Source organism: Sesamum indicum, linkage group LG3 (assembly GCF_026168435.1).
Source record: "Sesamum indicum cultivar Baizhima isolate 11 linkage group LG3, ASM2616843v1, whole genome shotgun sequence".
In the NCBI taxonomy this organism is placed as follows: domain Eukaryota; kingdom Viridiplantae; phylum Streptophyta; class Magnoliopsida; order Lamiales; family Pedaliaceae; genus Sesamum; species Sesamum indicum.
In genome coordinates, this window is record NC_142659.1 from 2,172,810 (window position 1) to 2,190,795 (window position 17,986).

The 17,986-nt window shown below is 34.9% G+C and overlaps 2 protein-coding genes across 2 annotated transcripts; both read right to left on the minus strand.

Moving 5' to 3' along the window:
• Window positions 1–780: 780 nt before the first annotated feature.
• Window positions 781–4,700, minus strand: UBC3 (ubiquitin-conjugating enzyme 3). Its single transcript, XM_011073317.3, has 6 exons — window positions 4,545–4,700; window positions 3,904–4,037; window positions 3,750–3,775; window positions 3,226–3,315; window positions 3,042–3,130; window positions 781–1,104 (listed from the first exon to the last, which is right to left on the minus strand). The coding sequence occupies exons 2-6, from the start codon at window positions 4,026–4,028 to the stop codon at window positions 976–978; spliced, it is 459 nt and encodes a 152-aa protein (XP_011071619.1). The 5' UTR covers window positions 4,029–4,037; window positions 4,545–4,700; the 3' UTR covers window positions 781–975.
• Window positions 4,701–7,431: 2,731 nt separating this feature from the next.
• LOC105157024 (ABC transporter A family member 2) lies at window positions 7,432–15,955 on the minus strand. The gene is made up of 16 exons (XM_011073318.3): window positions 15,552–15,955; window positions 13,393–13,624; window positions 13,115–13,284; window positions 12,825–13,010; window positions 12,617–12,712; window positions 12,326–12,526; window positions 12,012–12,171; window positions 11,693–11,919; window positions 10,960–11,077; window positions 10,797–10,873; window positions 10,318–10,407; window positions 9,968–10,111; window positions 9,580–9,882; window positions 9,423–9,503; window positions 7,945–8,121; window positions 7,432–7,850 (listed from the first exon to the last, which is right to left on the minus strand). Exons 1-16 carry the CDS (start codon window positions 15,918–15,920, stop codon window positions 7,584–7,586), a joined length of 2,898 nt encoding a protein of 965 aa, XP_011071620.1. The 5' UTR covers window positions 15,921–15,955; the 3' UTR covers window positions 7,432–7,583.
• Between the last annotated feature and the right edge of the window lie 2,031 nt (window positions 15,956–17,986).

Consider the following 17,986-nt stretch of genomic DNA (forward strand, 5'->3'; position numbering starts at 1 on the left):
AAATATAATATAAAATTATTACACAATAATTATTAAATATTTCACACAAGGCAAATAAGATACTAAATTATAATTCCACCAAATATCCCTACATCAATTATAAATCATCTAACCCTCTTTAATCCCATCTACATAACAAGGTTTCAACCCATAGCATTCACATGTACTACATCCATATAAATTTACAAGCTATGTCCTTTATGAGGACATTAAAATGGATTGAAAAAAAAGATCCAAACAATAATTGATCATCCTCGTGTTGGATTCGAGATAAGCATGTACACAATGTTTTCAGAATTGGATCGAGAAATCATTCAAGAATTGAATGATTTTGACCAGTTCTAGACAGACTTGACATGTCCTTACCGATTCTGATCGAGTCAATTGGAATCGGTTTTATTCGTATTATTAGGGTCGGACGCATGATCAATTCCTACTGAGACCGGTTGAACCAGCCAGTCTGGTTTGGATCTAAGAACACTGCATGCACATGTAGTAGCAAGCAACCTGCTATCTACCACGTGTTATATTACTTCCCTGCACCCATGGAGAAATAGAACTGACTAATCCTCGGTCTCGACCCGTTCAAGCCCAACTATGATTCTGCTTTGGACCTAAAGCTTAGGAATTCTATCGCAATTGACATCCAGGCCAAGAATAAATTTAAACCTCAGTTGCTGCAGAATGAGATTTTCACTCTTTATGGCACTGACTGAATGTAGCACAAATTTTATTACCACACAAGTATACCTGAAATCTGAAGAATCCTCCTAACAAGCATGGTCTCAAGCAGTAACTTCATTAAACTTCCAAATGAAATAAAACTCCAATTTACATGATACAAACCAACAGTCTTACATCTTAATGGGACTGAAACATAAGTGGCATAACGTACGTTGGCGAGGGGCAAATTTCAGTTGGAATAGGATTCCAAGTGCCTGCATTGATTTGCCCACAAAGTATTCACCCACAGGATCAGTCGGCTGTCCAGCTTTGCTCCACAATTTCCCTGACTCTGCGATTATATTCTCGCTTGTTCTCACTGAACATCCGAGCAGCTTCTGAATTTGCAGGGGAATTTGGATTCGGGTCACACAGCAATGACTGTGACAGTGACAACAATGCCAAGTTAACAAATAGAGATAGTGCACATATATGGAAACATCATGGAGGAGTTGGATGAACAACATCATCCAACTTTAAAATGATATATGCCACTCTTGTCTTTCGATTTTCTAAGACAACATACCCAACCTGTTATGGAGGCATTAATATCTTCTCTAAGCCATCAAGAATTTCATTCTACCCACAGAAAATCTGTTCATGGTTATAAGGTTTTATGACCTTTGAATGGGTATACATGATTTGCCAACAAAACTTGCCAAAAATTGCAGCAATTTGGTGAACGCCCCTGTTTACACTTTCTTTCCACAAAATTTAAAATAATCAATTAAAAAACACAATTATTTGAAGCCTCATTCTTTCTTGCTCCCTAGTGATATCACAATATGTCCAATCTATATCACATTATTGGTTGGCTACCCTCTTGCTGCGAGGTGCTCTGTGCACACTCCAGAATTAGGCGGGAGCGTCACCTTGCTCTAATATTTTACATCTTGCAATTTCAACATGGGAGTGCTTCAGATATGGTAGAGATTGCTAAGAGTTTACAGCTAGGATTTCCCTGTATTAATTTAACTTATATAATTAAGGTTGACTATTGATTTTTAGTTTAAATCATCTCATGTTAAAATACGTAACTAAAATGTAAGTTAAACTCAAAACCTGCGGCATGATGAAGAAAAGATTAGTCTGACAATTTAACCTACGGAATTTGTGAAGTTGGAAGTTAATAATCACAAAATATTATAATAGATGCTCTAAGCTGCTCTATCCATCAAAAAATTAAAATTTTGCCTGCTCTAATGTTTCGCTCCCACTAATAGCTGCACCAACAGATCCTTCAGAAAATGCCCAAGGATAGTGGAGATGCTAGACTGGAAAGATTCTGTATCAGAAGGCTAGTCTTTTGATAATGTAGTAGACCGCACATACTATTCATGTTATGAGACAAATCCCTGCTAGTGATTTAGCCTGAAAGATCTAAAGAAGGAGATTACGATTTCATGGAAGAATCACAAGCCTAAACTAATCATGGTTGTTGTGCTGCTGTGCTGATCGTACTTCTAAAGAGGAGGAAGTTCTATAGTTTTATGCATTCAATACGCACAATCAGAACATTACCTACTGCTGTAGCTGGATCATTTATGATTATGTTTTTATCTCTATGTTTGAAAAGAAAGTAAGATAATTTGAAATCACACTTAAAGGAGGCTATTCACAGAATATTATGCACCAGTTGTATGAACATTTCCATTTCCAAGTGATTTACATGATCGCGAGGAGGGAAGACCATCTGTACACCTCCAAAGGACAATCTCAATCTACACATGCATGCACAGCTAAAAGAGCATGGATGATATTCTATGTGTTTGGATGATTTTAGATCATAGGACAACTACAGTAAGCTAAATATGGAAGTACTTTCAAGAATGTCCAAAACCACCATGAAGATGTATTCTTTTATTTACAAGTCACTTGTACGATCGTTCACAAGTACCCTTAATCCAGCAGCCCATTCATATACTTCCATTGTGATTTCCAGAAGGCTATTTTTTCATAAAATAAATGAAGTATTACCATTTACACTCTGCCGATACATAACTACTTGCAAAGTAGCATCATACAGGTTAAGAATACGCATCCAAAGAACTGTCTTTACCCTCTACCAGTGATCGCACAAGATATTAGATTAAGAAGTCGTGGACTTCCTGTATTATAGAATCACAGCTTACTGAAAACTCAGACTTAAAACTAGAGCAACCAAAGTAGCTGCGACAACATAACAAATGCAACTATTATAATAAACTCCCACCAAAATTTCAATTTCAATCTAGATATTAACAATCTACATTTCTCATTCTAGATCGCACAGAAGTCCGAAAAAATCCACATGTTTACTTCAGAAGATAGCACTGTACCTGAATAGATGTAAGTATGGCTGCAACATCATATATGGGACTCCACTGATTTTGCAGGATATCCAAACATATACTTCCATCAGCATAAACTGATAAAAATTTTACATTTCAAAATTTGGCCAGCATATGTGGGTAAAATAACAAATATAATAAATTTAACCTTTTATTTTTTCCATTGACTTACTATTTGGATGGAACATTCGAGAAACAAATCGAACAGTTGGTGGCTTGTTTGGATAATCTTCTGTAAACTGAAGTGTCAGTTTGAACGTACCTGTCACACTCAAGAGCATAGGCCATGACTTTCAAGTTGCCGGGTATGAATAATGAATAAGATGAAAGTCTAAATATCAAAGCAAGAAAAGATATTCAACAGATTGTATAAACCGAAAAACAGATGGCTTTTCCTAGATTTCACACCCTTTCCTTGTCTAGGAATTCTATGTTGCCAATAATCACCTGATGATCCTAAAGCTGCATCTGTAGTTAAATGGAGCAATATGCAACTTTCATATATTATATGATAAATGAGGAAAATCAACCGTACATAATTTACCATAGAAAGGGTATAATCAGCAAGCAGATTTCAATCGACAGGAGCAACAAAGGGTAATATTGAGATACATAAGCAAAACAGCGGTATGCAAGAGTAATACACCAAAAACAAAGCAAAATATTTAGATTTCAAAAGAGTCTAGATTGACTCACCTCCATCCCATGGTGTATCATCAGGACTGCAATCCACACGAGAAAAGAAACCGTAAAACATCTTATCCCACTATATCTAAAAAACCGAGCATTTAAGTGCAATAAATCAGAAAAGACCCAGCTCAATATTGATAAAAAAAAGTCATGTACGAACCCAAATATAACCGCATTCCAGAGCATAATGTTGTTGTCTTGGGGTGCACCGCTAATACCGGCAGGAGGGTCCTGTTGCAATCTCTTGAAGTCCCTCATCAGTCTCTTCCTAGCTGGAGTTGACATCTCAAATGCCTACAGATCAACAATTTACCACATGAATTAGCAGAAATGACATCCAAAATAATTTAATTACTAAAACTTCCAGTTTGATTCAATTTACAATCCAAAATAAAGACGATTCACAGAAAGCAGTTCAGCTTGCCATGTTTAACAAGAATTTCATTTACCGAAAACCCAATTCTAAAACTAAATCAACAACAGTACTCCAAAAACTAAGATTAGGATTATCTAGGGTACACAACTCCTGTCTCTCCGAACAATAATTAGCTCCAAAGAAGGGAAAAGAAAACAATCAGCCAAATTAACCATCCAATTAATTTTTAAATCAAAACCCATAATTGCTCATATGCTAACAGTAAAACCCGCGGCTCAAAAAAAAAAAGGCAACCCAATCAAGATTCTGAATCATTTCAGTCCTCGGAGGATCTGCCCAATATTCATTAATCCAAGTAAACCCCACATACAAACCATCCATTCGTAGCTAAAATTCATAGATACAGAGATGACCATTCAATTTACCTGAGGGGACTTTTCAGTGAAGTCCTCTCACAGAAGGGGTTGAGAGCCTGCGAAGTGAGGAGAAGGGGAAATGAATTTGCTTGCTGATTGCTATACAAGTATTTTTCTTTTGTTTGTTTCTTCTTTTTTTCCTTTCGGTAGGTGAATTTTACATAGTCCCCCTCAAATACAAGGTTAGTATCACTTTAACCCTTAAATTATCAAAATGTACACTTTGCCCCTAAAGTTATGGAAATACACACTTTGCCCCTTTAATTAAGAAAAAATATTTAATTTGTTCTCCAATTTTCACCTCTATTTTCAATATTTAGGGGAAGAATTAAGATAGTGACAATTTGAAATATTATGTGCATTTATAGTAATATAAATTATTACTTGAATTAGAAATTGTAAAATGATATCAAATGTGTTTGGGGTCTACTTATCAGCTTTCTCGAATATCTTATCACATGTTTGAGAGCTTATAAAATATTTGGTAATTTTTTCAGAGTATGGGCTTGTAAGATTAAAAAATAAGATGTCGGGAGCTTATAAATTTTTTTTTTAAAAAAAAAGTAAATAGTTTCTAATTTATTTTCAAAATCTTAATAGACTCTGTCAAATTTTTATCGTACTAATTAAAAAATTATCGTTATTAAAATCTTCTAAGTTCATTTTATTCAAACGCTTCAAGATCTTATTTTAAAATAGGATCTAATATCTATAAATTCTAAAAACATTTGATAAGATATTTAAGTTTAGAAATTATTTTAAATAAATTTAGCCAAACATCCTATTATTTATGTATAAACAAAATATTTATGTTGATAATATTTATAAATATTCATAAAGTAATTATCAATGATTGATATTGTAGGCATCTCTTCTCTAAAAAAAGGTTGTTAAATTTCTTAAAAAAGTGTTGTCTAGCAATATAAATATATTCTATCTATTATTTGTTTTAGGTAAAGCTATTAATATGTTTTAATTTTTTTTATTTTTTTACTAGAAGTAATAATTATTTAAAATGACTACAGATGATAATTGAAAATAACGCTAATTTTACTAATAAAGTATTATTATGTGGTAAAAAATTTATAAAATTATGTTTTTATATATATGGTCTGTCTAGTTTAATGTTACTAATTGCAAATAAAAATTTAAGTACTGGTATTTTTCAGTATTCAAAAAGATGGAAAATAGTGTTCAAAAATGATATTTTCTTAATTAGAGTGGCTAAAATGTATATTTTTATAGTTTTAGCTGATGGAGCAAATGAAATTCATCAGGTTAAGTTTTTTTTTTTTTTCCTTTCTTTGGGAGTTTTTTTTTGTTTGGTTTGTTTTACTTGATGATAGTATTTGCTTGAAGTTGATTGTGATATTGTAATCATTTAAAAAAAAGGAATTATTAATTATGTATAAAAGGAAAAAATTTTGAATATTTTTTAAGGGTAAATACTGCATTTGGTCCTTTAAATTTTTGTTTAGAATCAGTTTAATCCCTCAAGTTTATTCCATGATTTTAGCATCTTAAACTTTAATTTTTATCTTAGTCTGGCCTTCTGACCACTTTTCGAAGAAAATGTGGCCGGATTTTGACCTTTGAAAATTAAGTTCAAGACAAGGATTGATGGTGACTAAGAACAAGTATGTATTGGATATTGTAAGGACACTAGACTCTTGCACGCCAGCTGGTGTAAAGTTCACTATGGATTCTAGGGCTATGCTCATTGATCCATCTAAACGTAGAAGATCAATTGGCAAAATCCTCCACTTAGGATTTACTAGACCAGATGTGTCTCATGCTGCACAGCGGCTTAGTCAGTTCCTCCAGCACCCTTGCCAGCAACATTAGGATTTTGTTGTACATTTGTTCAATACTAGAACTTGAGTTCTCCAACAGGATTGTTTCTAGTTTCCAAAAATGAACGTCATCTTTCAGTATATAGTGCTGCAGATTGAGCTGTTTACTTGGATTCAAGGAGGTTACTTACAGGTGTTTGTATTTTCTTGGGCAATGCACTTGTTTCCAAGAGAACCAAGAAACAGACTACCATGTCTCAGTCAACAGAAGAATCAGAATACAAAAGCATCGGTTCTGCAGTTTGTGAACTAACATGCGTTACTTGTCTACTGAAAGAATTACATGTGCCAATACATACTCCATTTCCTTTCTTTTGTGACAGTGAAACAACTCTCCATATCATTGCAAATCTAGTCTCCATGAAAGGACCAACCACTTGGAAATCGATTGTCACATTGGCAGTGATAAATTCAAAGATGGCTTCATAAGACCTACCCATGTGTCTTCTAAGTCCCTGTTGGCTGACGTCTTTACAAAGCCTCTTACAGGGCTTGCATTTCTTTCTCTACGGTGTAAGCTGGGTTCAGTCGGCTTGCCCCTAAGGCCATCCTGCGGCTGGGCTAATAAATCTGTTGTGTTTTACTGCCATAGCCACCAGAGACATCAAGGTCGTTCATCATTTCCCAACTACAGCCCTCACTTAAGTGAACAAGGAAAAACTCGGAGTTTTTAGTAACCACGTATTTATTATTCAAGTTTAACATTTTATCCATTATTTCTTAGTTGGTTGTTTAGCAGAGATTAAAGTTAATTAGTTAGAATAGACAGCATTGTTAGTAGCAGTTAATGAGTAGTTAGTGGCAATTTGTTATTTTTTGATTATCTATTTAAACAAGTGGCGTCCAACTCTGTAGATATAACACTTATTTTTCTCGATTTTCAAGATACAATTTTTCCTTTCAATTCTCTTCCCTGGCGTCCACATCTTGAATCATTGTTTCTTCAGTTTAGTTTCGGAGCACCGGATAATTGGTTGCTAGTATTATGTATTAATGTTGCATAATATTGATCACTTTCTTTATATCATATAACAATTGTAATATACTTTGTAATATACTCATCATGTGATTATTTATATTGAGTTATAACAAGAAAAAGCCACCCGTGTACTTATATGTAAGACTCAATGCACCAGAAATTTCTGATGATAAAATTATATCAAAAACCTGTACTTAGCAGCCTGTAAGAACCGAGTCATCGTAAATCTGAATCAGCAATCTGGGAAGGGTCAATTACAATTCCATGAACCTGTCTTCGTCGGCCTGAAATATTCAGGTTCGAAGTTGGTGCAGAAGTAGGTGGTAGTTGTACATGAGGAGGGATCGGCATCTCATCTGAGTAACCGGAAATGCAGAGAGCTCCAGAATCATCTTGTTGCCAATACACTTCTACCATTATGCCTCTAGGATTATCTGTGGATTCTGTTTCTGGAATACCGATAAACCTTGCACCTATTGGAACCTGCAAATTTTGAAGGAATACTAATGACGGGCTGTGCAAAAAGAAATATGATATATGATACTATGAAACTATGGTTTAGCACTGTCGTTCTTACTTGAAGGGATGCTCCAGAGTTTAGAATAAGAGTTGCAAAGGTTCCCTCAGCAGCAGCGCTTTCCAACTCCGCCTTCTTTGCAATGTTCAGAAAAACTTCTTCCAGAGTTGTTAGGCCGAGTTGAATGTCTGCTATACCGAATTCCTTTTCTCTCTCCTGGAGCTCAGCAAAAAAGTTCTTTGTACAGGAGAACAACTCAAGTCAGGAATATGTTTATGAGAATCTCACTTAGTTCATATAATCAATGTATAAAAAACAAAAAAGCCAATTTTATCCTTGTTGTGAGCATCAAAATTCGAACTGAAAAGCATTGACAAATATTTGTGCTACAAATGTATCGAAATTTCTGTCACACAGAAAATTGGACACGAATTTAGTCAAGGGAAAATTAATTTTTTTAGTCCGCGAAGTACGCTCAATATCAATATTAGATAGATAACTATGCTCATTCTTTTACGTCCAAAAACTTGAAAAATTGAGTAAAAAATGTCCTGCCGTGCACAATTTTTCCTTTTCTGGTCGGAAATATTACATGGCAAGCCAGCTGAAAATATTTTGGGAATTTTAAGTTTATGTGGCAACTGAGATAAGGTGGAAGACATGTACATGATTTGAATTATATTAAATTATTATTTAAAACAAAAAATCAATCCCCCACCCCCACCACCCGCCCCGCCCTCCAACCTTCGCAACGCCCAGACCCTCATCCCCCTACCCCCACCCCTATTGCAGCCCACCCTCCTCCCCACCCCCTAGCGCCCCCAACAGTGGAGGGTGACGCCCAATCGTCCATAACGCTCCCCCAGAGGTAGAGGGCGACGGCTTCACCCTCGACTGTGGTGGGCGATGCCTCGCCCTCCACAGCAATGGGTGGACCGACAACAATGGCATCATCGTCGCCCTCTTCTGCGGCAGCGGTGGCGACATCACTTTCATCGCCAACATTTTTAAAAAATAAAAACTTATTTAATTTTAATTAATTTGACTAAATATAATTAAAAAAATTAAAAAAAGGTAAGTTAATTGATGGTATTATAGTAAATAATATAATTTTAAACTATATTTAAACTAAATAAATTTCTATAATTAATTAATATTTGGCCATATAGATATTTAATTTTCAAAAATCAATTTACTATATAAGTTTTTATATTATAATTATAATTTAATATTTTAGTTGAAATATAAAATTTAAAATTTTATATACTTTTTAAAAATTTTGATATTTAAGTAATAAACAGTCAGCATCAATGGCCACGTATAATTAATTTGAAATTTAAAGGACTTAAAAAAGTAGGCATAGTTATCAAACGAAAATTAATATTTGGCAAACTTAGCGGATTAAAAAGATAATTTTTCCATTTAGTCAATGAGAACATGCAGTCATCATAGGCAACATCAGATTGTAGGGATAGCAGTTCTCAATAAACTGAGTCCCACTTTAATGACGAAAGCTGATTATAAACTTTGTTCTTTACCTTCAATAGCTTCTCCTTTACATGGGGGATAACAAAAGTCAGGAAGGACTTGCTCTCCTCTTTAGGTGAAACATCCAAATGCTGAAACAACAAATAACAAGACGTAATTTTGTATACTTTCAAGTAAAAGTTTCCAACTAGCTGATATTTGACTTACTGATTTGAAGAACTCTTTCACAGCTATATGTTGATCCGTGCTAAAGGTATCTCCTTGGTTGGGGGTTCCATTAGCATCTCCAACAAAGCTTATGTTAGCAATAAAACCGGTTCCAAAGCGCGATTTCAATCTTATTGAAGTTCCAAGGCAACGAAGCCTGCCCTTTGCCATAATTCCTATTCTATCACTTAAGATGTCAGCCTCTTCCATGGAATGAGTTGTCAGAATAATCGCACGCCCCTTTTTAGCCCCCTCAATGACATCCCAGACGTGCCTTCGAGTTATTGGATCCATACCAGTGGTCTGTTAGTTCGCAGTAAGTTTCTGTCAAATTCGTTACAGGGGATCTAACAGAGCATGTAAAGAAAAAGAATATCTTTCAACCCACCGGCTCATCTAAAACAACCAATTTTGGTTCACCAATTAGTGCAATGGCAACGCTAAGTCGACGTCTCATTCCCCCGCTATAGCTGCCTGATCTCACTTTGGCTGCCTCTGTAAGTTTCACTTCTGCTAATAGTTTCTGCACCTCCTGTTATTTGGAAAGACATAACAATTTAGCTTTACTATTGATAGGTAAAAGGCATCATTATCCAGTCCAGGATGGTGGCTGGCAATGTTCTTTGTAGGTGAGAGCTCATTGAATATATTAATAACAGGTTTCTCAACTGAAATACAAACATAAGTAGATCGACATACAACTTATAAAAGCAAAGGTTAGGGTTATCAAGTACATACTGACTTAATCGAACCAGGGGGCAGACCTTTGATGCTGGCAAACAGGTAAAGGTGCTCTTGACCAGATAATGCATCCCACAGGACATCAAACTGTGATATGAGCAATAAAAGAGCTGGTCTCTGTTAGCACCATTCCATGCTAGTAATAACCATAATTTTCATCCCAAAATAATTATAGAATCCATTTCTATTTGAGATCGCCTTGCATCTACATGTTTGAAGCACGTGGTCCCATTTAAGTTCCAATAGTTGACACTATAGTAAACCACTTCCAGAAAAGCATCTAACTTATTTGAGAACCAAATAGGAAACAGAAAATATGATCGATGAATGTGGATGGGAAATGAGAGAGGTTGAAGCTCAAGGGCATGAAATAAAATTTAACGCATATACTTAGTGAGAAGTGTATATAACTAGTAAAGTCAAATAAGTAGAACTACATTCTCAAAGATGAAATGAGAAATTTCAGAAGAAAGAACCTGAGGACAAACTCCAATCATCCTGCGAATGTTCGACATCCCAGTAGAGCTCCGGATGGAATATCCATAAATTAGTGCTACCAACATGTATTTCATATGTAAGAGTCCTCATATAATTCAAAGAATAGCCAAGAAACTTGATAATCAAAATAACTGCTCTCACCATCTCCACCAGTCACTGGTGTAATCCCAGTCAAGCAATTAATAGCAGTAGTTTTTCCAGCTCCATTGGGTCCAAGAAGGCAAAACAGCTGGTCCTTGGGAAAGTTCAGCCATATGCCCTGCAGGTACAATATCCTTGATTTGCTTCAGCATTCAATTTTCCATAAAAAATGTAGCTTAAGATTACTTAAAGATAACATGATAATTTTATGCTATGTTGCTTAAATCCTTGATTTCATGCAACAGCCATTTTAAATGCTGAGTTCATAGTGGAGAAACAGCTCTTTAAGGACATGAAAAGGCTGGGCATCCTTGGGAAAGTCTATGAAAACAAGTACTTCATCCTCTATGTTAAATCTCAATTACCAATTAAAATTGTACCAGTTGGTTATTCATTTTAGTGACATAGTTCCATACTAGGGCCCCATTTGTACATCAATCAAGAAACAAGTAAATCCATCCCTTATGGCCTTTTACATATAATCTTCTACGTACATCTTCTTGCAAACATGTATGCCTGATTCTATGTCTATGCCATTCAAAGTCAACAATTGGTAAAGCTCCTTGTTTTACCTTTGGCTCAATAGAAAAGGGGAAAGGAAAAGTTACAAACTTCTGTTTACTAGAGACTCCTGTTAGTTGGAGTACCTGCTGCAGGCAATCTGATCCAGTAATTTCTTTCCCAATAAACTAAGTTATTCTAACAGGTAGATTGCGTAAAAAATCAACTTTACCTTGAGAGCATGGTAAGGTGAAGTTCTCTTGCATCTGCAGCAACCAATCTTCATTGCTCCAGCATAAATTTTCACAAGACCACGTATTTGGACTGCAATGCTTGAATCAACAATGCCTTCATGGGCTTGCTGTTTCACTATGCTTTCCTCTTCTTGTACATCCTCGTCATCTGGAACAATATCTTCCAAAGGAGGAATTTGACGCGCACAACTGCAAATATTTCCTTCTGAAATTGAAAATGCATTTTCGAAGTCTTAAAAACTAGAAAAACAAACAAACTTACATGATTAATCAACATAAGATCATTATATTAAATACCTTCCCATTTATTTCCACCTTTCCCAGTCCAGTATCGAGGATCCAAAAAGTAGACCATTGACTTTCTCACACCAGATGTATTTGGAAAAATATTGTCGAAGTAGATGGCCAAAATGAACCATAGACAGGACGTTGAGACAAGCCATATATAGATCTCATTCTGGTAATCAACATAACAAATTAAGAAAATAACTCAGTCACAGCAGTAGAAGTGCTTCATATTTGAACGTCAAATGAGTCACTATACTGAAATTTTTAGGCATGTTCCAACACCAGTTGACATGTTATGTGGAATAGCGAAAGCTTGGACATACAATTGTGATGACGCACTCTGTATCATTTGGTGCGCACCTCTTTCTCCCCTTCCAGCTGATACCAGGATCTTGAGGAGTTGCAGTAGCATCAGAGAGCAAGTTCAAACCAGCAGCAAGAAGATTTGGTGGAAAGAAGGACCACACAATTCGGTAAGTGTTGGAGAAGTCCTGGCTGTAAGGAAACCCAAATGTTGTAACAAGCTGGAAAAGATGAATAGACATCCGTTATCAAGAGTCATGGGAGTGCCTCCAATAATTGCCAAGTGAAAACTTTTTATCAAAGAAACAAACCTGAGTCAAGAAACCAATAATAAATGTGAGATAACCCACAGTGGTGGATGATGAAGACTTGCTAATAAAGGCAGACAGCATAAAAGCGAATCCAGTCTGGCAAAGGAAATAACAAACAGTTCCAGCAATCAAAATCTCCATATTCTGCATTACTTTGAGAATAAGAACAAATCTGTCATCAATTTCATACTGGGATGAGAAAACCTACCATATTCAATTGAAAAAGGAAAAACAAGAGGAAGACAATTGCAAAACTGTTGTGCAAAAAGAAATCAAATTGGAACATCATCCCAAAAAGAACGGTGAAAAGCGAAGAAAGAAGTGTGATTATTCCCTCCCATGTGAACCATGATAACCAATATGCTGTATCATAAAGACCCATCATCGTCATGGCCTGCTCATGAAAAAAGGTGTAAAAAGCAGAACATTAATTCTGTGAACTGCTGAGGTCATAATTTAATTCCTTGTCTTCAGCTGAAAATGCAAATTAGTTAATACCTGACGAAGTTTGAGTTCTTTTTCTGTAATCAAAGCACTGATTTGGAAGACAAAAGAAAACATGGCAATAGCCAGGAAAAAGGTTGGTCCTGCACTCTGGACAGCAGAAAATATTTCAAGGGCAGGGTGGGCAAATTCCTTGAGACTGACGACCCAACTAAAGCTGGTATCTGTAATTCATGTAGCAGATAAAAGACAGTTACATTCCGGGCAGAAGATTAGGGAAAAAATTCATCAGACTTCATGCAATAAATTAAGAGAATATTTAAATGTCATACCTCCAATTAGGGATCTAGCAATTTCACGCTCTGCAGCTAGTTGAAGAGGAATTTGAAATTTAAAAGTAGGATCTTCAAAACTTCCTCGCCTAGCAGCTGGAGTCGAATTAGTCTGCAACCCATAGCTAATTACTGTAGCATTTCTGTCAACAAAATGCAGAGCACCAGGGCAGCGCATAGGATTGCTGGCAAGCCAATCATCTGTGTCATTTGGCGTTCTGAATGCTATAACCTGCCCAAGCATGAAATATAGAACAGTCATTTACTTCTAGATACAGTAGCAACCTCACTGCAAAGGCTAAATTCTAGAAAACAAGACTTAATTTATCTTTACAGGTTGAAAAATCTATAGTACAGTAGCTGGGATTATGAGAGAAGACATTCGAGAAGGTATTAAGATTGCTCTCAAGGACAAAGGAAGTTAATGAAAAACTAGTCCTGAAATAACTCAAAGAGAAAAATGATAGACAAAGAAGATAGGTGGTAGATAGAAACTAGAGTTAATCAAATTGAGAAATAAGTTGAATGAAAAAATTATTATCATCCCAACCAATCAATTCCTCAACTAAAATCGATCAGCTACACTTGAACAAAGAATAACTCAAAATCCTCACACTTTTTAGTCGATGTCATGGTTGTCTATCAAATTTTCCCCTCATTTTTTCTTTACTACTCTGATTCTTTAGTCATAATTCTCTAATTTCACTCATCAAGTTCCAAGAATTTATATGGGTCCTCACACTTTTTAGTCAATGTCATGGTTGTCTATCACATTTTCCCCTCATTTTTTTATTATTCCATTCTTTAATCATTATTCTCCGATGTCACTCATCCAGTTTCTAAGAATATGGGAACTTGGCAATCTTCCTATTTCATCTTCCACCCCAGCCTGCCCCCCTGCTCCCCCTTTACCAAACAAATGGTTTCATGGAATTCTGAAGTTTAGCAAGATGCTATATGCTTCGTATGTTGCTGCATATGTAAAATATTGACTTGGATAAATTATGCTTGGCAATATTCAGCATCCCAGTGCTGTCAAAAAATAAAAATAAAAACTTAGCATCCCCTACTGATGGAATATCACCCAGGCATTTCATGCACACTCTGAGAATTATAGAAGATCTTTTTCACATTTTCAAGAAACTAAAAATGGATAAATTTATCACAGATTGTGTCTAAATACACACACACACACACATACACATATATACATAGATAAATTCGTGCTTAACAAAGTCTGCTGTAGTATGGTCCAATAATAGGTTTAACTTCTCCAGCAAAAAAAGAAACATAGGAGCTTCCTCAATAGATCTCTAGTTGAAATTCTCTACTGTGAATTATTTATAGAATAAATAAAAGAGACAAAATAATTGCTCCATCCTGATTTAGAATGCACAAACATAGTCAACTGCCTTCTGATTCTCTTCAGAATGCAAGTAATTTTACCATTCTGCTTTAGATATCTCCAACCTCTCTATAGGAGATAACCTAATGTAGAGATGTGAAATGAAGAAAATTGCAAATGATGTCTATGTCTAACTGCAGCAGTAAGCCATATATACTAGACAATTTCAAAATTTACACAAGGAGAATAGAAGTAACTGACTGCAAGTTAACTGATCATGCAGGACCAATTCCTCCACATAATTCTAATATTTGAAGGCCACGAATGTCGTAGTGTTTTAAAGTAGCATCTCTAGCACAAAACTCAGTTGACATGATGGAACAAATCAAGAAATGAAAAAAACTTCCGCTCACCTATTTCCACTATTCAGCTTCAGAACTCAAATCATTTAAAAACCAAAACACCGTGAACCTTAAGTCACACCATTCTCATTTAGACTAAATCAGACATATAAATAATATCAAAATTCAAAGATTGCGTCATAAGCAATATCCATACCACATAATACAAGAAAAAACAACATAAACTTCATCGATGTACCCCGAACTCTCTACTCTGAATAATTTTCCATTTCCGTTTCCACTAATACCAATCAAATTATTCAAAACCTTTTGCAAAAATAATAGTCCAAAATCAAAAGGACCAAAGCAATGCAACAGAAGTCCATTAAAGAACTCCACGAATTACCAAAACATATAACTCAAAAGACAAAGCAAAACTTATATCAGAGAAGAGAAAGAGACAAACTTCACACCTTGTCCTCAGGAATAGGCCTGCCGGGATTATTCTCCCTAATCCTCCGTACAATATCTCCAATTCTCGCACTGTCATTTCCACTCCACACAAAGTCAAAGCAGGGCAACTTGGTATAATACTTGTCCTCGCACGGCGGAATCGGCGGCGCCACCAGAGGTTTCGGGTCGGTAACACTTTCAAAAGAAGACGACGAGCCGTACCGCGACTGGACGGCTTTCTGGATGCAGAAGATGAGGAAAATGAAGAAGAGCGAGGAGAAGAGTTGGAGGAACGTGGAGCGCTTGCTCCGCCATGACAGCAGCAGATTCTTGAAGAACAAAGCTTTGTACTGCTGTACTAGCAGAGGAACTCCGCTCCGCAACTCCATTCACGCAGAATTTTTCAACTTCTATTTTGTGATTTGCAGAAGCTATCTTATATACTGAAGGAGGGGTGGGGTCGGGGGGTTGCAGCTGAAAGGCGCGAGGGATACAGGGTCCAGTTACCATTTTACCCCTGGGATTATATAACAAAGGGGGCACGGGCATTTGGTCAATGGAGAAGGTGTCTCTTTTTGTAATTTCACTGAAAATTCGTGGAAGTTAATTTGGCAAATTAGCAAATTGCTTAGGTTCCTTAATTAGATGTAATTAGCAGTTGACTATGCAAAGATTAACAACTTAATTATAATTTAATACAAGATCGAAGAGTTACGGCAAGATTATTTTTGTGTACGGATAAATGATTTTGAGTTAGATAAAATGTGGGATATGATAAGTTAATCATTTTTAGGGATAATTACACTTCCTCCGTTGAGATTTATCCAACACCCAATTTATTTTTGTCTAACAAATAAGTCCCAAACGTCAGTCAAAGTTCACTGAACTTGCTGATATTAATTGGAAAAAAACTAAATGAAAATTGATATTTACCATCGATTGACTTACTGTGGGTCAAATAATTTTTTTTACTAAAATATCCTTATAACAGTGAAGATATACCTGCTCACATGCATTAACACATGAAAACGTATGTGGATAATTAAGTCATAAAAAAATTTATTTGATTTGACCTGCAATAAGTCAATCGGAAGTAAATATAAATTTTTTTCTGATTCTTTTTGTTACCATCAGCGATTCGGTGAATTTTGACTAACAGATGGGCCTTATTTGTTAGATGAAAATAAATTTTAGGGATATTAAATATAATTTTTCGAACCACAATAAATTTTACATGTAATTACACCAAACTTCAAAAGAGAAGAACATAATAATTATCCCTAATTTTTATTGATGCTTTTTCAATAAGTGTAAATTGCATATGGCCCCATTAGTTAGTTATGATGATATGGTGCTGGATGAAAGCAAATAGTCAACACTAGTGCTAATATTCAAATTAGAAAAATTAGAAAAATAAACAAACAAACGATTTCTAATTCAAGTAGAACGCGACGTTAATTCAAATAGAAAGCGACTTTAACTTGCTTGACTACGGGGACAATTTCGGGCCACGAAAAATTCCTTGGGATTGTCTAGGAAACTTCACTCTTCGTGTTTGTTCATCTCATTCAAACATTTTCAACTCCTCATTAACAATATCTCAATTTACTAATTAAAATTGAAATTCAATAAATATGTTCGAAATAATGAGTTTGAGTTTCAGTAGATATGTGAGTATTTTTATCTCAATTAATCTGGGTTTTTTTGTAATAAATGCTTGTGTTACTTAATATAATTTTATTAATCGAATTGATATATAATTTAATTTATTGATATTAATATAATTATGTAATCATCGTAAAAAAAAAAAAAGAAAAAAAAACTCTGTAGTGCTCGTTTGATCTTGTAATTCAGCAAATTAAATTTTCATATTGAGTGTAAATATAATTTTTTTTGTGTCGTTTGATCCATTTTTCAATAATCACTTCTCAAATTAAGCAAAATTAACATTAAATTTTGGTAAAGAGTTATAAATTATAACTTCTAATCCTAACACAATTTTTTTATTTAATTATTTATCATGCACATTAATTAATTATCTTATAATTAATTATACGGTCACAGGACTAAATTGGGCGTTATTTGTTTTATTTTCTTGAAGTTAATATTAAATATGTCTAAATAAAATGCCCATAAGATGGTACAATAATATTTTTTTTTTGCTATCGAAATTATTACACAAATTATTCTCAATTTTTTTTTATTATTAGCAGTGACTTATATAATTATTTATGTAAATAAATTATATATCAGGAATGTAAATATAAGTAACTCACCACTTAATTAGTAAATATCGAGCTGGTTATGAATTTATAGATATCAGCGACACAATTGTGTCGGAAAATAATAGTCGGTCACGGGATTTAAATCCACCTATCTAAAATTCATAACTTGATTATAAAATATAATTTTTGTTTCGCGTCTCTGATCGATATATTAATCTAAGTATCGTTTC